Source organism: Apteryx mantelli, chromosome 1 (assembly GCF_036417845.1).
Source record: "Apteryx mantelli isolate bAptMan1 chromosome 1, bAptMan1.hap1, whole genome shotgun sequence".
NCBI classification, from domain to species: domain Eukaryota; kingdom Metazoa; phylum Chordata; class Aves; order Apterygiformes; family Apterygidae; genus Apteryx; species Apteryx mantelli.
The window spans coordinates 151,046,513-151,068,794 of record NC_089978.1 but is presented as its reverse complement, the minus strand read 5'-3'; the positions used below and the strand labels follow the sequence as shown (position 1 = coordinate 151,068,794).

Genomic DNA, 22,282 nt, shown 5'->3' with positions numbered 1-22,282 from the left:
TGTGTTACTGCATGCTTGAAAAAAGGTGAAGGCTGTGAAGCTGTCAGTATCTTTGTTGTTAAATTTGCATTTTGCAAGTATTACGAGCTCTGCAGGCATGATGTTAAGTTTTCACAGAGCTGGTTCTGTAAGTGTTAGAGCTTGGATCTAAAGCTTCCTTTCAATTCCAAAGCAGTTCAGAGGAAAAAAAAGCTGGACTCTGTTTTATTACCATTGCCATAACGATAACCGCTGGGCCGGAGGGCCGGGCCGGGCGCGGGGGCGGAGCCGTCCCGCCCCGCGGGGGCGGAGAGCGGGCGGCTCGGCGGGGCGATGGCGGCCAGAAACCCGGGCACCGGGCTGGGTAAGCGGCGCGGCCGGGCCCGGCTCCGGCTCCGGGGGCGCTGCTGCTGCTGCGGAGCGGCAGCAGGAGGGTTTGCGGGGGGCAGCCCGGGGGCCGCCGCCAGCCGAGGCGCCGCTCACCGAGGGCGGCTGCAGCGTCCGGGCGGAGCCTCGGCGGGTTTGAAATCTGGTTTCCGCCGCCTGCGCGGATCCTTCCTGCGCGGGGGGACGGGGAACCTTTGCGCCTGATCGCCTGCCTGGGTATTTTCTTTCTCCGTGACTGACCCCGCCTTTATGTGCTTTCTCAGTGGTGCAGATTTTTCCCTTGCTCCCTCAGTGAAATGCAGCTGGAAAGTACAATATGGCACAGGCAGGCAAATCAAAGCAGTTTTTAAGCCTGCTTTCTAATCATGTTCTCTGAACGCATTTGGTAAATTATCAGTATTTAAAAGTATGAGTCAAGTTTCTGCAAAATCTTGAAAGTACTGCTTGTTTTTCTTAAAAGCCAACTTACAAATAGACTTAGAATTACTTTAGGCCCTTTAAAATATACTCGTGATGCATTTTCCAGACTTTTCAACCAGAAGGCCTACAGAAGGCTTATTTTCCTTTTGATTCTTTAGGTTAAATAGAAGTTGGGATTTTCTCATATATAATGCCTTGACTCTAGAGGCTGAGGCTTTGAATGGATTATCAACCTTGCAAAATAATGGTACAAGCTCACAAGACTGGCAGTGCTGCAATACTCAAGCAGCTGTAGCCACAGCAATAGTACCACAAAATTGCATCTGGTCCTCTCTTGCATCTCAGATTTGGACTGTATAAACCTTTTTTTCCCCCCATCTCTCTTCCTCTTTCCCAAGGGGTGCAAAACATTTTTTATCATTAATTGGATTATGACTTGCAAACTCGGGGCATTACCTTTCCTCATCATTCTCTTCTGCTACTTCCTCTCTGAAGACTGATTAGGGTTTTCCAGAGTCTTACAGGTGTTCTCCAGGCCTGAAAGGACACTGTGCCTCAGATAAGGTGGATATCCAGCCAATACAAGTTTTCTTTGCTGTTTCCTGTTTGGAGCTTGTATTGTACTAATTGCTAGAGCTTTCAGACCTTGCCACACAATAAAATCCCATTGCAGTGGTGAATTGAACTAAGGTGATTGGCTTTTTTACAGTCAGCTCTTGATTATTTGGTCTTTAGGGGTATGATAATCTGGATAAATACAAGCAGATGTAAATTAAGTAGAGGAGATACAGGGACAGTGTTAGGGAAAGCAGGAGGCTGCTGACAGCTGGCTGGGAAACGTGAAGGTCTCTGAGGCTGCACTAGCAGAGTTTGGGAGGCCACATAGCGCAGCATCATGTGGTTATACGCCTTTCTCTGGCACGAGCTCAGGGATTTTTACAGAGTTAATATGCAGTTTAGGTAGACGATAGGGCTGTGGACAACTAAAAGTTGACTCTGTTTCTCTTCTCAAAAATGGCTGACATGTAACTCCTAAAAGCGAGCTGTTGAGTTACTCTGCTGTGCTTATCCTAGGGCTGTTTGCAGAGACAGGGGAGTTTCTTTCAACTATAACCGTCTGAACAGCATCTTTTAACTGACACAGACATGTTAATAACGTAGTGGCGAAACTGCAGTGTCTGTTATGAAAAAAGCCAGTATGCGAGTTTGCATATGCAACACCTGTGTATGTATGGGCACTCCAGAAACTCAAATGAGCCTGCAGTAGTTCAGCTCCTTTCAAAAGATTTTCCTACAGTAGATGGGCATACATGTAAGGAAGGCCATGCTGCCAAGCCTGTAAGTATTGGAAGAGGCAATCTGAATAACGTTTGGCTGGATTTTGCTGTACAACCGTAGTCAAGGGGAAAGAAAAACTATTCAATGTGCAGCTGATCAGCACAATATAATTATTGTTATTTCCACCTACTAAAACAATCTTTGAGCATGTCCCAAATATTTCCTACATGTTACTCTTTCTCCTCTCATAAATAGCCTTCTCCTGCCCAAGAGATGGCATTAACCTGTGGGCAAGACTATTAACAGAGAAGGCATTTCTTAAGGGCTGGACCAAGTGACCTCTTCTAGCTGCAGCTGTGTCACCTGGAAAGGCCACTGCCCTCAGCTTATTCACAGATATTTGTTACCATCCCCTCCCAGTGATCTTTTGTAATTTGGTTGCAGTCAAAATGAACAGTGTGGGATGTGCGTGGCAGACATATCCCCACGCTGTGCAGGGAAACTGTGTGGCCAAGACGGTATTTGTCTGAAGCGGCAGTGTGCCCTGCTATGGCTGTTTCTAACAGCTGGCTTTCGCTGGCTGGTTTAAAGGGAGAACTGATCTGCCTGCCATTAAACACACATCTAAAATACTTTTAAGTGCTATATCTTGTTTAAATTGAGTTTCTGTATCTTATTTTAAGTGTTGTATCTTAGCTGGTAGCAGTAGTCAAAAAAGACATTACACACTTTATCTTCTGTGGTAGCTAGCAATACATGCTGCTGCTGTGACTTTAGCTTTTGAAGGTTTTGCTGGCTTGTGCCAATACACTTAACAGTAGTTCAGAGGATTTGTCCCACACCTCACAGTGCTATCGGTAGGATAACAGGAGTTTTCAAACAGGGACACCTAGTGGTAAAATATCTTTTATTTAAATATGCATTATTTCATATGAATCCTTTTTTCTGTATCCATTATATTTCTGTGTTTGCTACCTAATGTCATTATTTATGACATAAATTTCTGATACCACAGTTAACATCTATTTGTTCATGAATGCCAAGACAGCTGTCCTCAAATCATGGCACATAATGTGTAATGTGCCATGTGATTTTTTTTCAGTAAAATAAACACATTATTGTAAAAGTCCCTTAATTCATCCTTTCTTTTTTCTCATCACTGTTCCTCAGTAGAAGAACAAGGAGTTTGCTTGGAATAAAGAACAGGTACATCTAAAGGAGATACATAAAAAGACACTGGTTTGTATGAACGAGTCAGAGGCCGACTAATCTAAGATATTGGCAGTTCTAATATATTTGCCATAAGAGAATCCTGTAAAGAAAGCGGATGAAAAATTTTACAAGTTTGTCATTGCACAGGGAAAGTTTGGGGAATCATTCTCATATACTCAGGTATAGCAGCATGACTACAGGGGCTAAAAGGAGTCTGCCTCTCCTGTTCTGCTCCCAAGAATGCTTGAATATAATGGACCAGGTGTTTCATATGTTTTATCACTTTTCAGTGAAGCATCAGATGCAACTTTTTAATGCCACTTCACAAGGAAATAGTAAAACACACAAATGAGTATCTGTTTTGTAGTGTAAGCTAGTGGCATACCCCTCTGGTTTAACTGCAGGGATGCAGATGTTTGCCACATGGCTTTTCCCTTCCCTGCAGATGGAATTTTGAGGCAACAGCTTCAGGAGTCATGGAGAAAGACAGGTACTCAGTAACCTTGGGGAAAGGAGGAAAATCCAGCAGATAACACAGCTTGTTTGTATGGAGCCTGAACTTGTGCCTAGGTATAAATCTTTCTTTAGGCAACTCGGTGGGGAGGAGAGGAAGAGGGAATGGTCTGAAGAATAACTCAAGGTTACATGGCAAATCAACAGCGGAGTTGACTGCCAGTCACGTAGTTTTACCGTTTATCCTATTACCAAGTGTAAATCATGCCTGACCAAGCTGATTGCTTTCTGTAGTAGAATGACTGGATTTGTTGACAAGGGGAGAGCAGTGGTGTCATTTACCTTGACTTTAGCAAGACTTTTGATACTGTCTCTTGCAATATCTTGTATCCAAGTTGGGATGTTACAGTCTGGATGAATGGACAGCTAAATGGATAAAAATGATCCTAGTTGGATCATTGGGCTGAGAAGGTAATGGTTGACAGGTCTTACCCTTCCCAGAGGCTGCTGCCAGGTGGAGTAACACAGGGTCTAGCCTGAGACCTGCCCTGTTCAACTTTTTTTCAGTGAGCTGGAGGAGGCAATGGTGCTTGTTGGTAGAGTTTGCTGATGACACTAAATTAGCTGCACCAGTCTCTACGCTTGAGGGCAGGGGCTGCCATTTGAGAGGGACCCAGACAGGCCAGAGAAATGGGCCAGCAGGAACCCAATGAACTTCAGCAAGGCGGAAGGCAGAGCCCTGCCCCGGGAAGGAAGATTTCTGCAACTACTCAGGCTGGGGCCTGACTGCCAGGGAGCAGCTCTGTGGGAAAGGCCCTGGGGGCTGTGACAGGCAGCGAGCTGAGCACCAGCCAGCAGCGGCCCTGGCAGCAGACATGGCCAACAGCCTCCTGGGCTGTGCGAACAGGGGCACAGGCGGTAGATTGCGGGAAGGGGTCATCCCCCTCTACTCAGCACTCATTAGAGTGCAGCTGGAATACCGTGTCTGGTTTTGGGCCTCCCAGTGCAAGAAAGATGGACAGACTGGTGTGAGTTTGGCAGAAGGCCAGCAGGATGGTTGGGGCTGGAGCAGCTGCCCTGTGAGGAGAGTCTGCAGGAGCTGGGCTGGTTCAGCTTGGAGAACAGATAGTTTCAGGAGACCTAACAGCAGCCTTCCCATGTCTACAGGGAGGTTATCAAGAAAACAGAGTCAGGTTCTTCACAGCAGTGCGTGACAGGATGAAGGGAGACAACAGACTTGAATCGAAACAGAGAGGTTCAGACTGGCTGTTAGGAAAAACGTCTTCCTCATGGGGACGGTAAGGTTGCCCACAGAGGCTGTGCAGTCTCCATCTTTGGAGATTTTCAAGACACGACTGGATAAAGCCCTGAGCAACCTGGTCTGACCTCATGACTGACCCTGCTTTGAGAAGGAGGTTGGACTAGTGACCTACTGTAGCCCCTTCCAAGCCAAATTGTTCCATGAGTATATGATATTTTATATATATATATATATATATTCTTTGAGCAGTGAATAATTAGTTACTGTTGTTTTGCAAAGTATGTTCATGAATGCTAAAAATAAAAAAATCCATCCATGTTGCTCAGCCCCTCTAGTTGAAGGGCCAGAAATATATTCATTATGTTTCAATTGATATTTTTAATTATAGTTGATATTTCTGAGCCATTTACATATGAGAGCTAGCCTGTTGGTAAGTGGCATTTAGATAATGAAGTGTTGCATCCCTGTTCAAGACAGCATAATCCTGTTCTAATATATTAATAGCCGGTTTTAGCCATTCTCCTAAGGAAGTGATGCCTGTACGTTGGCTGTATTTCTTCACTGTTTCCTCTCTAATACCTTTTGAATCTGTTGGGGCTAACTTTAATCAAATTTGAAAGAAAGACAGATATATCAGAGGTGAGTTCCTACAAATTGTAAGAAATTGGTCACTAGATTGAGCGACCAAATTAGTCCCTCCATTGAGGTAAAGGCAGGCACAGTTCAGCAATTACATGTTTTTTTCTTTACGCATGTTTTTTTGGCTTCATGCAAATAAGTGTCCTGTCTTACTCTATGGTCATGAGGACCATGATGGGCAGGTGGGTTATTGGAGTAAGGAAAGGTTTCTGGAGCAAGGGGAAAAGATGGAACAGGCAAATGACACAGATCTACAGGAAACCAAGCTCCCGTGCTCTACAGCTCATGGAACAACCTACTTCCTAAAAAAATAGCTTGTCAGTGGCTTTGAAAGCTCTTTAAGAGATACCATCACAGTCTGTGCTTTCAAGGGTAGTTTGATCTGGATGCAGGCTTGCCTGCTTTGCAGTATCTGCTGAGGTTCTGACCATGGCCAGCTCCCCAGGCAGTAGCAGTGTGGTGCCTGGCTTCTGTTTTAAGGTAAAAAGGTAACGGTGTGGCATACAGGCTGCGTATGGCCCGCCTTGAGCGCCAAGTGGGTGTGATCCATTCCATGTGATTCATGGTCAACGTTGTGCGGTTTCTCTAATGTTACAAGACACTGTGAGCTGATTTCTAGTTCAGGGCTCGTGCCTTTTTCCGTCTTGGAGGATCTGAATGGTGATGACTTGGAGACTCAACTTCTGTCATACAAGAAGGACACATCTGAAAATAAAATAGGTCTATAGCAAGAGTCACTATGGGAAAATAATTACGGCTTCTATCTCAACCCCCCCCCCCAACCCCCAAACCTTAATCAGCTTATTTGGTGACTAGTTTTATACAACTCTTTAACAAGATCTGATTTTGAAGCCTTTTCTCTTGTCTTCTGTGCTATCGTTCAGCTGTGTGTGGCCAGCTGGATTCAGCCTGTCTTCAGCCTTATACCTTATTTCTCCGCTAAAGATTCAGGACACAGTTTCGTATTAGCTTCTCCAGGAAATAATAGCTTTCATCGCTTCCCTTACCCAGTTTATCATGTGTTCATGGTAAGCACAGGAGCCCACATGCTGTTTCTGGCACAGAGGAGGAAATAAACAGTTGGGGGACAGCTTCTTTTGGGGAGAGTGGTGGCTTATACAGCCTTAAAATGCTTGTGAAACTACAGCCTCAGGCATTCTTCAGCTCTCCATTTCACCATCTGAAGGGATACCATCGATACTCTTTTTTTTAAAGCTTCTGAAAAACTTAGTCTGCTTTATGAGGAAGGTATTAGGTACCTGAGATATTTATGTAATTGTAGCAGTGAAGCAGTTCTATTTTTTGTTTTCTGAGGAAATGCTTAGTGGTTTTGGATTCCTGCCCCTCAAGGGGAGAAGAATTTCCTGGTAAGATTTTGAATATGATTTTTAAAGGTTTTCAAATGTCTTCAGAGGAAAAAGTAAACTTCAAGAGTGATTACAGAATATTGGCTAATTAGACATAGTGTAACTGCTTTAATTACTTTTATCCCTGAAGCCACGTGACTGTGCAGATGACTAGCAGATGACTTATTAAAAAAAAAAAAAAGACATGTTCACACTGCAAGGTTAATGAGCCTAATTAAATATAGTTTTCCTTAGCCAGCTACTAAATCATGAAGCTGGGGGCATGGGGGAGGGGAAGAATCCAAAGGCAATCAATCAGTTCTATCTCAAATAATGGTTTTGTTCTGATTTTTAATGCAAGAAAAGCTGGAATTGTGACTGATTTTTCTGAACAAAGACCCGTACATGTAAACGTCTGCTGAGACCTCACATGACAAACTTTGAAAGTCTATTTAGAGACAATTATGCTGAGACATATTTGTTTTCACTTGCCCACTGCTTTAATTAATGGAGAGTGGGCTTTCATAAAAGATTTGTGTTGTACAGAAGTCTCCATCTGCTGCTGCTTATTACCAGAACCTTTGTCCTTCCTTGCCATGCGCTCTTTTTATTACACCATTTTTATTTTTCTTCATAAGTTACAGTTACATAATGTCTCACATTAAATTTTATGGCAAGGATAAAGTCCTGATTTTTTTTTTTTTTTTTAAGTTTTCTGACAGTTCTGTGCAGGGCATTTCAGTGTCCTGCATTCAAAAACAACTCAGGGATCCAAATTCTGTTGTCTTTCAATGAAACTTAGGTCTCAGGCACAGAAATGAGCTACTAAACCTTAATGAGTTGCCGTGTGTTGGCAATTACAATGGTATGTTTCTTGCAAAGTCCAGCACAAGGTGAATCAGAGTGAATCCTCTCCGAATCATGTAGGATTAACCTATTTGTGGGTGAAGTTGCTTTTCCTTTCATTTGAATTCAGGTTTATGCCCCAAGAATCAAGAAGATGTAAATTTTCCCTATCTAACAAACTGGAGGCTGTGTTTCTTCCAAACTCTTCCACAGAAGGCATTAGCTCTTATAGATTAATTATTTAGTCAGATTTCTTGGTTGTCTTTCATAATGTAGAAAGAGTAGGTTAGAGTAGAGTAACTGAAGCCTCTGGCTCCTTATTAGAGAGCTAGAAGATGAGTTCCTCATCTCAAGTGCTTTCTTTGATTTTATCACATTTTCCGAAAGGGCTGGAAGGTTGCCATGTGCTCAGTAGCATTCTAAAGTTATCTTGATAAATTTTATTATGATCAAATGATTCCACCTGAACACTTGGCACGTAGTAGGAGAATCACAGCACAGGGTTTGTGTTTCTTTTTTTTTTTTTTTTTTAATTTTTTCTTTATTCTCTTCCTCCATGGGCTTTGTCAACAATTGCTTGTAATGGCCCCTTGGAAAGTGACATGTACTCTGTGCTGATCATTTAGGAGGCTCTACCTTAAAGAGACTGCAGAGGATGCAGAGGTTTCACTAGCTTGTACTTAAACTGTGTTTATATGGTTTCCATTTACTGAAATTAAAAAGACAAAGGAAGTTCTTGCCATAGGTTTTGTAGCAACAGCTTTTCTCAGTTGCTTTCTACATGTCAGATGAGCTTCTCGCATTTGAGACAGAATGAATAAGCCTGTGGCTTATCAAGTGAAGAGAATTAATAAGGGTTTGCTGTTAGGCTGGTTTGCAACTTTGCAAGCTCCTCCTTTTCTTTTTTACTGTACAGTGAGACTGATACTAAGTCCTAATGGAAATCCTAAAAATTCCTAATGCCCTTTTCTTTATTTGGTTTACTTTTGCTGCTTTTGGCCAACATTTTGTCCCTGCAGGTGCTGATTATTTACTTATATGTGGTAGTAAGAAAGTAGTAACAAAGTAGTTTACTATGCTGATAACAAGATTTAGTTTAGCTGTGTTTCATGCCCATGTCCTGCATTTCCACCACGTCATTTTTAGCCTATCTTGGTTTTGCCAGAGCTTTTAAAAGTCTTATTAGGAAAACAAGCTTGTGTTTAGACATACTTTAGCTAGTGTATTAGGTCTGGACTTCTATGTATTGTTAAAACAAAAAAGTGGGAAGAAATAATGGGGGAACAAGATTTCCCTAAGAAACTGGGAATCACTAAGATTTTGGCTGCCCACTCTTTAAGTATCAAACCTATTTTAATCAATGCGCTTGAAGGAACTGCAAGTTTAATACGGTAAGGAAGAAGACTCCCAGAGATGAGATGCTCTTAACAAATTATGTCACCCAGAATTATTATCTCTTAGCATGTGAATCTATGTCCTTATACTGTCCTTAATTGGTAATTGATGATTGATATTGAGGGTGGTGATTGGTTGATGATTGGTGGTTGATGATCATTGAAGTTGTCTTCACAGTGTTTTCATGGCTTAGTTATATAATTAGTATTTAGAAGAGCTAGTTATGTTTTGGGATCAGAGGTGTTAAAGACGTTCTCTTTTTCTTTTATCTTTTATGTTCTGTGAGCAGGAGGACTTGAGTTTGAGTTCATTCACATGCAAAATTATACCTTTGATTTCTCCTACTGAGCAGAAATTTCAAGATTCAAGGCCTGTGCCCTCAGTTCTCCTTTGTCACTCAGTTACCCTTCTTTCAGAGGTGTTCAGTTTTGGTGCTTCTCTTTTTGGACAGTTTCAAAAGTAGTCTTCTAGAAAATGTTGAGTACCCATTTCTCTTTGACTCTGATTATTGCTTGCGGATAATGAAACTCACTGAAAGTGAGAGCCAGGCTGTCCACAGTGGGCATCTGATGAATTCACGCATCAAGTGTGTTACCCCGAGTCCTCTAGAGCGCTCAGAAAGGTAAGTGCTCTAAGGAAGGCACGTGTCTTGCGTGGTCTCCAGGCAGATATGATGTCCAGGAATTAAATGCTTTTGTGAACTTGCAGCTAATCGGGCCCTACTAGCAAATTCAGTAAAATTAGCTCTAGATAATAACAACCCAGATGCTTTATTGCACGAGGGTCTCTGCAGAGGTTTTGGTGACCGTGTGGGATACAATTCCTGTAGACAAAAGTTCGCACACGCACACAAAATGCTGTTGTATGCTGGGTGCAAGCAGAACTGCCAAGGACTGAAAAAATGTTATCTTGCCCTGGAGTCAAGAAGTACATCAGTGGGCAATGACAGAAGGCTGTTTTGTGTGTTTTAGCTACTACCTGTGTAATAGACTTTATAGTCCAGGAGTGGCAATATAGCATCTCTCACCAGCAGTAAGGTGATTCAATTCTGATGGCAAACAAAATGTGCTGTGTGAAACACCCAGTTCACAGACCATCCCTGACAGAAGTTAAGGCTATTATGATATTTTGGACTGATATTTTGTCCTTAAAAGGACATGAAAGCACAACACTGTCTTCAGAGGACCCAAACTGAGCTCCAACTTTCTTCTGAAGTCCCACACAGTATAGTAAAAGAACACAAAAATAGCTGCGAATTCTGTTTTTTTTCCCCCACCCCAGAACTTGGCTGGATCTCAAAAGTGCATGTGAATCAACCTGCAGTTCTAAGGCATGCAGAACGAATTCGAACGCGGAGAACTGTGAAAAGTAATTGGCAAGTAAGTGCTCTTTTTATGCATTCTGTTCCTGTATTTTTAAAGCAGTCACTCTCCCTCTCTAGGCTGCAGTATTGAATTTTGTTCAAGATGCATGTACACTTAAAAGATTGTGCTTGTCCATGTCTTATTTTAATAATTTGTATTTGATGATGATGGGATGGAATAAGGTGACGCATTTATCTAAACAAGTTAAAAACCTTATAACTCATGAGTGGCAAAACCACAAATGAATTTAAGTCATCTTTATTCATGAGTGGATTAAATTGTATATTACTATCCTACCACATTTATTCTGTTTCCCAGACAGATTTCTCTGCACCCAGCCTTCTTATTTTTTAATTCTGAAGTTGTAAGATATGATCGTGGTCCCTGTCAAGTTTGACCTAAACCTTGATAATTGTTCTTTACTTAACGATCCCCAGCGTGTGTGATTCCTTGCTTAACCATTTCTTACCTAAAACTCAAAATACTTATCTGGGTATGGGCCTGGGGGAGGAAATTAATGTTAAGGGGGCTGACTTTTCAGCTGCTGAGATACAGTAAGTGATTGGTTGTTGTCCATCTTAGTGTAAAGTGGGTTCGTGTAAGCCACTGGTCAAACCAGTGGTCCAAATAAATAAACTTTTCTTTGAGGTTCTGTCTTGCATTTGTTGAATACTCGTGTTCAGTGTCTTAAAAGTTACTGTCAGCCTCTGCTAACTGTTAACTGCCCTCCTGACCCAAGTCCCAGCTGACCTAAGGTCCACTGCAGTTTCTCCAGTTCATAGATTGGGATCTTGTTGCAAACCCATAAGGTCAGCTAATAAGTTAATCCTCTGGGCTGTGAAATGAAGCAGGAAGGGCATGGCCACGTGCTGGGTTTGGCCACCTCAGCTGCAGGAAAGGGAAACTGAGAAACTGAGGGCAGAGCTGGACGCAGGGGTGAATGCCATGCTTCGGCAGCCTTCAGCAGGACTGCAAGGGCCAGGTCTGGGAAGTGCCCTGGGACAGAGCCAGAGTTCCCAGTTACCGCGCCTCAGCCGCAGGTTGCAATTGGTGTCTAAAGGAGAGCCGGTTCAACGTTCACCGAGCAGCTCTTCTGCAAGCAAATGTGTGATTCCTCCCCAGTGCACAGTGACCAAGGATAAATACTTCATGCTTGTTTACTTGCAATGGTAACTGATAAGCTGGGAGTGGGAGGAAGGAGAGGAGGGAGGCTCAGATGTAACAGTGTAACATAATAGGGCACAGAAGTATTTGTTTAATTGTATTGAATTCTTCAAATACTTGTTCAAAGTAGCTGGCCTCCTGAGCTTAGCATAGTTCTGGGGTGGCCAAAGCTACATTTGTAATGAGCAGAAATGCTGTGGGCTGCAGTTCAGGAATAATTTGGTACAACTGTGTCTTACTGTGTAAGATCCTACTGGAAGGTGATAGAAAACAACTTCCCGCCTGCTACATCAACCTGAGAGTCTGTGCTGTGAATGTTATGATTAAATAAGAAATGGATCCAAACTGAGTTCAGCATTTCCCAAGACTTTCTTATACATATAAGGTCACTTGATACCAAGTTTAACAGTGCTATGGCTCTAGGTTGGGAAATAGTGTCAGTGAGAAAATCCCGAGGGTATTTCCTAACCTTGACTATCTTCAGATACTTCAGGTGCAGCATATGTAAAAAACAGGTCTTTTGATTTGACAGAAATGACTATATAAAAAACAAAGGAATAGAGAACCCCAGTCTTTGATTACAAAGAGGGAATCATTTGCAAGAAAGGGATTTGCTGTCACTCGCTCAACATGGCCGTAGGTCAAATGTTTAATCATTACAAACACATCTCCGCTTTCCCATGTGGTAACGCCAGTATTGAGCTATGCAAGTGTGGATTTACTTTGAAGAATACCAAGAGATTATTTTCAGAAGCCTCTCTACCGTATTTGAACACTGTCATTGCAGGATAGTCATGTGCTGTTTATCTCACAGAGATGAGCTTGAATCTTTACATATTTGATTGTAAGTAACACTACAGATTCAAAATTTCAAGCCTGTATCTCAAAACATTTTTTACAGGGTTTTTAAAATGTATAAAGTTCATACCAGTTCTTGGAGCTCTCTTCCTACATCTGTCTTGATGACTTTATGATTCATGTCTTAAGAGATGAGACAAAAATTCCCTCGAATGGAGGATAAAAAAAATCCAGCAGAAGAAACTGAAAATCATTTGCAGTGAAAAACCTTTTAAAGTGTTACAGGGTAAAAGTAGAAGTCAGAAACAAGCAGTCAAACTTATCAGACTAGCAGAGGCCAGTAACAGTCATTCATTTAACATTACTGAAGTTCAGTAACCCCAAAACAGATTTCAGTGTAATTTACTAATATAAACAAGTTCAGAAGGAAGAGTCCCATCAGCCAAGTGTGAAAGATTTGTAGACTGGACAGCCTGTTAAGATTTGCAGAGCGATACCTCCATGCAGGAACAAGAAGTTTGGCTGCATGTACTGAGAAGTCATGCCACAGAGTGGAATGGCTGGGGAGGCGTTGCCACATGATGCCGCTTTACAGACCCCCCTAGCTGTTGCAAGCTCTTCCCTTGTTGAACAAATGCCCTCTAAGGGAGGTCAGCTTTTAGTGAAACTGTCCCTGTAAATGAAAACTCACTGGAAACACTTTGATAAATATTTCAAATCTTTGGGGTTTGCACCAAATAATTACAGATGTTTTTATCCCAGTTTCACACAAAAGGAAGTGGAAATATCTGGAGATTCGACCCCAAGTTTTACGAAGCGCATGTTCTTACCTCCCACTGACTCCAAGTTTCACTCTCACAGGAGGACAAGCCTCCAAATGGATGCAAGTGTGCAATTGCTGACGTGCACATTCATCTGGTTATTCACAGTCACAAACCTGTGTTCCTTTGGAAGCCTATGTAGATGTTCACAGGCATACGAGCTTTGAAAGAGACACACCGTATGGAAGGGAGCATATTATAATAATGGGGTTGCTCAGATAGATGGTGGTTTTATCTTTGTTTTGTAGAAGAAGTAAATGTGGCACAAGTTGCTCTTTGTCCAGCTAAAAACATCTATCTGGTTCTTATGAAGAGTCCTGTTTGGTACCTAGCTTTTGCACCAAAAACCATGTGCCAAAGATTGGAATTGATCCTTTAGTTATGAGACAATGGACTTTTGATTCCAAATCCTTTCTCCACCATTAGATATTGCTTCAGACATGAACAAATTTCTACCATCCCCATAAACCCTTCTTTGCATATCTTCCATGTTATATCCCATATGTTTCCTGATTCTTAGAGATCAATTATTTTCTAAAAAAATGCAATTGATTCTCAGTGATATCCAAGCTTCTGATTCCTAGAACTTCTAAATAGCTTTGGTTTTGGAAAAATAAGCTAAAATACTGTTTTCCTTTCTTCACTCTCTATGTAGGCTGCTTGGCTGCTCAAAGCTGTCACCTGCATGGACCTTACCACTCTTTCAGGTGATGATACTCCGTCAAATGTTCACAGAATGTGTTACAAAGCTAAGCATCCCATCAGAGAGGATCTGCTGAAAGCCATGGACATGCATGATAAAGGTATGTTGGTTTTAGTTCTCTTTACTGTGTAGAGAAAATGCCCACATTTCCTCAGTATTTTGCAGTCTTCAGGTGTAAAAATGGCCTCTTTCTACCATGGAAGCAGTTGTGGTAGGCAGCGCTGCACAACTAATAATTCTGAGGGAACAAACTAGGTCCTATGTGGTCTTCTTCAAAGGTCTAACTGCAAAATATCTATTCCTTTGAGGTGATATGAGAATACAAGGAGAAAAAATTCATTCTTGTGGGGAACCAAAATGAAGCATGGACTCAGGGAGACACTCTAATTTATGATACATAATGAGCAAATTTGATGTGGAAGCCATAAGCGCGTAACCTCAGTGTATGTCTTTTAATAACAGTGCACTAGGGTGAAACTAATTGTTCAAGTATTCTGTTAATCTGCTGATGTCCTTACTAAATTGGAGAAGGGAGAGGGATGTTCATGTGACTACTTTAGATTTCATGCTCAGCTGCTCTTTCTCCATGTAACTACAGAGCCTGCCACTTTGCCTTGGAAAAGATGCATTCCACCATTCTAAGCATGTTATATTTTTCCTTCAGAAAACATTATCTGTCATCTGCTTGTTTCAGTAATTAAGATAGGAGACATCTTTGCAGCCCAGTCTACTCTAAGGAATTGATCCTATAGTGAGTGTATGTATAAATGTGTGTGTATATGTGGTGCACACACAATCAGAGCTCTTAGCAAAGTTAACAGGACTGAATGGGCAGAGGACAGCTCTTAAAAATTAGTAGTAAAACTTTCATTGACATTACTAAACATGTTGCTCAAATAGGCCCTATCTGAAGTCTAAATGTTACACCAAGACTGAACCAGATGCAACTTCACAGCAAATTAGGACTGTCAGGAAAACAGTTATACTCCTCTGCAATCAGTTAAACCCTCTTCGTATCTGAGCAGCCCTTTTGAATTTTTCCAGGTGTACTAAATCACTGATGTGTCAGTGAATATCATTTGACTTTTGTCCTGTCATGTTAGCCTTATGAGGATCTAGCAAAAAGGAACTCAGTGACATTTGGGGTATGCTCTTGCTATTGAAATAGTTCAGTTTTACACAGGCATTGGTCCACTGATTGAAGTCATATGATGTAAAACCAAAGGGGAATCTGGTTTCTAGCCATACATGTAAAATAACAGAGATTAGTCTTTTTTTAAACTTGAATTTATGGACACTAAAGATGGTTGAAGTATTAAATATGAGGCTAATTATCTGAGACTTTGAGAGAATAGCTTTTTAACTAGAAATGCAGTAGAACTGCATTAGCACAAAGAGAGCTCGGTTGCTGCTGGGTTCGGGCTGGCCAGCAAGTATGGACAGAGTTTGGCAGCACAGTCTCTCTCATGGTAAATAGCTGACTAAACACATCCTGACTGTATGTGTTACCATTAAGCAATGAATTTGTCAATTAAAAATCTTGGTGTTTTAACTCCTGCTAATGCAAACTTGTTCTCAGGGTCAGGTGAAAGAACATGAGAGAGGTACCAATATGCAGAATCACCTGAACTGCTTGAGCAATAAAACAGATATCCCTAGTAGAGGTGTTGAAGATCCTTGCGAGAATACAAAAGTGGGAGGTGCAAACACTGCATGTGTGCTCATGATATGGATAGTGACAGTGAAATATATATATGTATATTTTTATATAAAAGTGAACTCTGACTCTTGTAGGTATTACTGTTGCAGCCGTCTGTGTATATCCTACTAGAGTCACTGATGCCGTTAACGCCCTAAAGGCTGCTGGATGTAACATACCAGTAGCTTCAGGTAAGAGTTTTATTTTAAAATAAGAGGCTTATACCCAGTTAAATCTTTTGATGCTATAAACTATGTAGTAAAATGTGGAAGTTGGGACTTGTTTTGGAGCATAAGGTGGAATGGTAGCAGACAGAAGGAAGGGAATGGAGGGGAGGATTTGCTTTTGCTATATTCTTTTGTTTCGTTTAGACTTCAAGCTTATGCCAAGTCTGTTTTGCTGGAAGCTCTTCATACAGGTCTTTAAGACATATCAGTGTCTCCCTCACCTGAATTGAAGAGATTGAGATAGAGTGCTGGACAAAGTATCATTAGACAACAAGGAGCTGTTAATAATAACAAAACTGAAATATGAGATTTAAATAGTTCTGATACAGCTTTTTCCCTTATCAGTTGTTTGGCTTTTCAGTATAATCCTACAAGCTGAATTCAGTGACACTGTGTGCAGAGGCAAGGGTTACTGTCTGCTGAGCACCTGCAACATCAGGACTTGTACTCTCACTTCTAATAGTCTCCATTCACCGCACAGGAGAGACAAGTCCTGAATCTACAATAAGCAAGAAATAGAATCACAGAATTATGCAGGTTGCAAGGGAGCTCTGGAGGTCATCTTGTCCAACCTCCTGCTCAAAGCAGGGGATAACTTTGAAGTTAGATCAGGTGATTCGTGGTGATATCCATGTCTTCTGGATTTTTTTTGTGTTTATTTCACTGTTGTGTGGGGGGAAAAAAAATACTAAATGCATTTGTCTGTCAGAGAGAAAGAGAATTTCCAGCAAAGCCATTATTTCTTCCACTTCCAAAGTTACTTTTGGGTTTTGTACTGAAACATTATAAAGGTAATTTTAAGTAGACCTCATTGCAAACAGTTTTTACTATATTGTGATTTAGCTGTTAAAAATATTACTGGAATTTAACTTGAAATACTACTTAAAAGAATTGGACAGAATTAAGAAAGCATATATTGCTCCATGTATGAGTTCAATCCTTGTTTGTTCAGTTCTGCTGGAGGGAATAGATACAGTGCTTCCTTACTTCGGCTGCTTTGGGAAAATTTAAGGCGTGTGAAAGAGACTACTTTGCAAGATACAGTTAGCATCACATAAAATACTGGACAAAGTACTGGTTCTTGAGGGAAGAGCTAATGCTTCTTGTCGATGAAGAAAGGGAAGGGTGAGGTGCCTTTAGATTTTTGAATCTATGGTAGGGATAAAAAAAAAGAATACATTACAAACTTTTTGATGTATTAGAGGCATATGCAATTTTATGGTCTGTCTATAAAACAACTTTTCTCTCCCTCCACCCACATTCTTCCTAGTGGCTGCTGGTTTTCCCTCTGGGCAGATGCCTCTGCAAACCAGACTGGATGAAATAAAGCTAGCTGTGGGATACGGTGCCAGAGAGATTGATATTGTCATTAACAGGGCTCTGGTGCTGACTGGCCAGTGGGAAGGTATGTACCCTTAGGCAAGGGACCTAAACCTGTGTGTATGCTCATGGAAGCTCCATCTTTGTCTCTTCCCCCACTCCCCATTTCAGTCCTTGAAGAATTTGGTCCCTCTCCAAAGAGTGATTGATAATCTGAGGCGTTGCACTAAATAAAAACTGTTTAATTAATTTATGACAAACAGATTTTTTTTGGAAAGAATGCTGTTACGAGTTGCATCAGGTAGAGCATTCAGAGTGACTTGGTTTTGAAAAACTGTGTCCATTACTTCTATGCCTCTGAGGATTTTGTGTACAGTATTAAGAAATAGTAAGTGAAATGGAAGAAAAGTGAATGCCTGTGGTCTAATTATTTGAACAGTTTTGTTAAAACCCCCAAGGGGCTGCTAATGTAGATGATATCTTGTTAAATATACATGTTTCAATTCTTGACAAAAATATGTATTTTATTTGTTTTCTTTTCCCTGGAAGTTGAGGGTACAGATTCACTGCTCATATTATTATTGATGTTCTTGTGTCTCTAGACTACTACTAATTAGTAAGAACAATAATGCTGAAGATGGTTTTTGCTCTAATTGCCTCCCTTAATGTACTGTGAATGGTTTGCCTTAAGTGCTGACAGTGCTTCTCTAACTAATCTCCATGTAAAGGTAAACACATCATTGTCTTGGAATGAATTTTCCATTTAGTTGCATAATGCAGTACTGTAATAGCCTGGTTGATTGGAACACTTCATGAAGGACACCTGGCACCTGAGTTTGGTTAAGGAAATTTAATCATCGTAGTAACAGATCATATTTTCTGATCTTGGGCTTCCTTCCATTAGCAATTAGAACCGAACAAAAAAAATTTCTGCATTTGTGCCTTCAAGACTGTGATCCTGGCTCCACTTGCTCTTGCATCTTAACCTCTTTTGTAGCATCTACCATCTCCATCCCCCTGGCCCTTAAATATATGCAGCTTTACAGATGTGTGCCTTCTTGATGATGGGCATTGTCCCAGGCATTTGCTTCTTTCAGTGTGATTAAGTTCGTATCCAGCCTCAGAAAATGCTGGAAGACAGAGACTGGCTGACTGAGGGCTTTTAAATAGGGCAGAATAGTGATGCAAATTCTGTACCAGCTGGCAGCAAGACTTCCCCTGACACACACACACATGCACACGCTGGGGACACATACAGGTTTTGGATACAAAATGAGCTGAGTCAGTGATCTGGCACCACGACCGGAAAAAGACCACCAAACTGGCCTTGAGCAGCAGCTTGAACTTGTGTCTGAAAAAGTCTGTCACTGCCTTAGGGCAAGTTTTGGACATAATTATAGTTACCGTGCTTCAGACCTCATGGTACAAGCAGCCCTTAAGTACAACAGAAGTCAGGAAGTTATTGCGTGCAGCCAGTTGCAAATACAGTCTCTAGATTATGTTGACCAGGATTACGACGAGGAAAGTCGGAGAAAAAATCCAGAGATAGATCCAGAGAGAAACTTGACATCAGTGATTGAAATGAAACTGGAATTAAAATGACCTGGACGTATGTTGCTAGGTTTTTATGTATGGGAAACTAGTTGTTTTCTGTGATCATAAATTGTGGGGCAGGAGTATGCGGACGTAGTAATGATGGATGTAGTATAAAGCTGTCAGTTTATTAAATAAGTAAATTATAGCTGACTTTTGATTTGGTATGCATATTCTTTTATCCACAAGCTGAAGTCATGACAAGCTTGAGAGACATCCTTTTCTGGCAGTGGTTAGCTTACATTTCTTTTACCAAGGGCAGAATTGAAGTTATTTCCAAATGTTTTCTCAGAGTTTGTTTATGAATGTGAATCTGTGTGTATGGCACGTATTTACATTGTCACGGAAGAAAAACAACCTCAGGAACAGAATCTACTTGCCATCTGATAATGATGATGATGCTGTGGGGGGGAAATACTAATATTTAACTTGCCCATCCCCGAAAAATTACTTCAGTAGGCTGTCTGGATTTTTTTGTTTTTGAAAATCTAGTGTTGTGATTCCCTGTTTAGCTTGCAATAGATGTATGCTACCTGTGTGAACCTGTAGTTTTCTAGGTGTGCCTAATGGTTATATGTGATACACTACAGTGTATAAAGCGTGTTTGAGGGAGCTAGAAGAAGAGATGAAAAACTCTCTAAGCAGGATCCATATGTTATGTAAAATTGAAAAAAGCGTCTAGGGCGGTGACTATGTCTGCATTCAAGGTACTTCATAAACTTTATCTGCCTTGCAGTTATGACAGAACCTCTGCTAATACTTATAACACTAGTATATTTTTATGGTTATTTTCTCATGCTGTCATTCTTCAAAACTGCAGGTATTATTGACAAAACTATGGTTGTGGTAGAGTGTTTCATTTTATTGTTCATATATTTTTTAGCTTTTTTTCCTAGACTGTGCAATAATTGGGGTCACCATGTTGGAGAAGTGTTGCATATCTTGCGAGTTTTGTGATTTGTTTCAAAAGCTTGCTGTATGATTACTTTAGTGTATATCCAATTATGTCAAGTTATTTTAACGCTGTTCTTAAATATTATTGGAACTCCTTATGACAGTCACAATATATTTTCTAGATCTGTTCTATATGAGATAATTGCTAAGAGCTTTTTAGTAATGCTGAGCATGAAAGCAAATTTATTGGACAGCTAATTGAGGCTGGAAAATAACCTTAAATGAGATTTAAGTTTATGAACTTACACATATATACCTTTTAAAACTATTATCTTTTAAAGCAATAATACTTTACAGTAGTTTTCTCAGGTATTGCCTTGTATCACTTTACAAAGTATGAATTAAGGTTAAAAAGCAGGATTTAAATAATGTCTATAAAAATAGAATTTTGGAGGCTGTATGTAAAGAGTTATGGAGTTGACTAGCAAATTATTGAAAGAACCTGAATTTTTTTTGCTGTTATCAGTAAGTACGTTGGAGTTACAGTAAAGCTGGCTGAGATGCTGTAATGTTACCACTGGTTACACAGCTTTCAGCAAACAACTCTGCATGCCGTAACATTGGCTGCTTCTGAGTTCTCCATAACCTCTCATTTGCACTGTGTCAGTTGCTGTTTCCTCTAAAAAAAGGAAGAAAACCCCATACACTGTAGGAAGTTTTAACATGGCTACATCCATGAAATATGTTAGGTATATCCTCATTTTGAAAGCTACCCTTCAATTCTTGTTAATTATTCAATTAATTTTAGAGGCTCTGTTCAGGGATTGGAGCACTCTTCTGTGCAACATAGTCTATAAACAATGCAAAGAAAATACAGCCCCTGCTGCAGACACTAAAAAGACTTCACATGTTGTTCAAAAATGTTGTCGCTGAGTTTACCATTTTCTAGGTCTGCAGCCTGACTTGGGACCTCGAAGTCCAGTTGTGCTGTTTCTATCTTACATTGTCAGCAGCAGCACAGGTTCATGACGCCAAATGCTGTTTTTGGTTTTGTGCAAATCCCTGCAGCCGGGAGTTGCGCATATGTGACTGCGAGCAGAGCTGGTGGAGCCGTGTTGCGCCGATAACCTCGTGCTTGTTATTTTGTTAACAAACCTGCCATTGATGTGCCAGACAGAAGGGATTCCAGCTCATTCTCCACTTTCCCATCATGATTACCTTGATCTTTGGGTCTAACAAAAATTGAAACATCTTCCCTCCTCATCACAATCTCTGCCATTAACATCAGTCAGTGTGACTGGCTAGATAAAAACCGCAAGTAAGCTGAACTTTTTTTTTTTTTTTTTTTAAGTGTTTTATCACCACATTTTTGGAGAAGAGCTGATTCATAAAAAAAATTAAGCTGTGATTTTTTTTCTGTAGTATTTTCATGTCTTCTGTAGAAGATATGGATTATCTGCATTTATTATGTGATTTTTAGGAACAGGTGTATCACAACAGCAGACCATCTAGACTATAAGGGCAAATTACAGCCATCTGTAAGGGGATAGTGATAGGGATGTTTGCCTGAGAAATGTATAAGGCATGTTTTCTCTGATGTATTTAATAACGGCTAAAAATCAATGGAATGTTTGTACTAGATAGTTGGAAATTTAGGGAAAAAAAAAACCAGCCTTCCGACACATATTTTTTAAAACAGTGGAATTAAAACAGCAGTAATGAAAGTGCGTTGATCTTTCCTATTTGGTAATGTTAAATCGATTTTTTTCTGACTTCTAGAAATGCATCCAATAAAAGCAGATTTGAAGTTCATAAAAGTAACAAGATACCATAAAGGGGTGTAAAGTAGAAGAGTTCTTATGTCCCTCCCATTTTAACAGCTGAGTCAGTGGAGGTACTACAGGCTACATCAGTGAGCACCTATCCCTAAATATAATGTATACAGGTTGGCTTGTTTTCTTTTTTTTTTCCTTGGCTTAAGTCTTAGATGACTTCTACTATGGCTGGTGCTCTGTTTTCAAGATGCTACAGCATCTTTCAGTGCTACAGCAGTATTGGCAATTTGCTTTGAGAGCTCTTGTTCCCCGCCTCATCTTTAGCAGTCAGAACTGAGACTCTCTTGCAACCTCTTCATGATGGTTTTAGCTCACAGCTGAAAATATGTCGATAGGGTTTTCTGTGATAAAGGGTTTGCTCAAAAGCTTTCTGCCACTACTGCTAACCAGAGAAGCTCTACCTGCTGTATCAACTGTTGGGGTGCTATGTAAGTCACAGTCATTTCAGGAACCACATCCTCCAACTCTGCTTGAGCGGGCCTTAATAGTACAGAGATCCCATCCTGCTGAGACTCCTGCTGCTGGTGGGCTTGACAGAACTAAGTAATTAAGTGAGTGACTTTTTGGCAAGCACAGCCCATCCTAGAAGAAGCTCAAGACTCTTTGAAACACTGAGTGCGTGCCTAAGTGTGGTTAACTCCAGCTGTA

General features: G+C 40.8%; 1 protein-coding gene across 3 annotated transcripts in view; it reads left to right on the top strand.

Moving 5' to 3' along the window:
- Window positions 1–260: 260 nt before the first annotated feature.
- DERA (deoxyribose-phosphate aldolase) overlaps window positions 261–22,282 on the top strand; it is a 55,599-nt gene continuing 33,577 nt past the window's right edge. For 2 of the 3 annotated variants that reach the window (XR_010885849.1, XM_067306520.1), the window contains exons 1-5: window positions 261–343; window positions 10,498–10,595; window positions 14,019–14,166; window positions 15,861–15,956; window positions 17,263–17,397. Coding sequence is in view for 2 of the 3 variants with exons in the window: in XM_067306520.1 (XP_067162621.1) it covers window positions 313–343; window positions 10,498–10,595; window positions 14,019–14,166; window positions 15,861–15,956; window positions 17,263–17,397 (508 nt within the window). In the remaining variant the exon portion in view is untranslated. The remainder of the gene's footprint in view (window positions 344–10,497; window positions 10,596–14,018; window positions 14,167–15,860; window positions 15,957–17,262; window positions 17,398–22,282) is intronic. The other variant, XM_067306526.1, reaches the window with a different exon arrangement.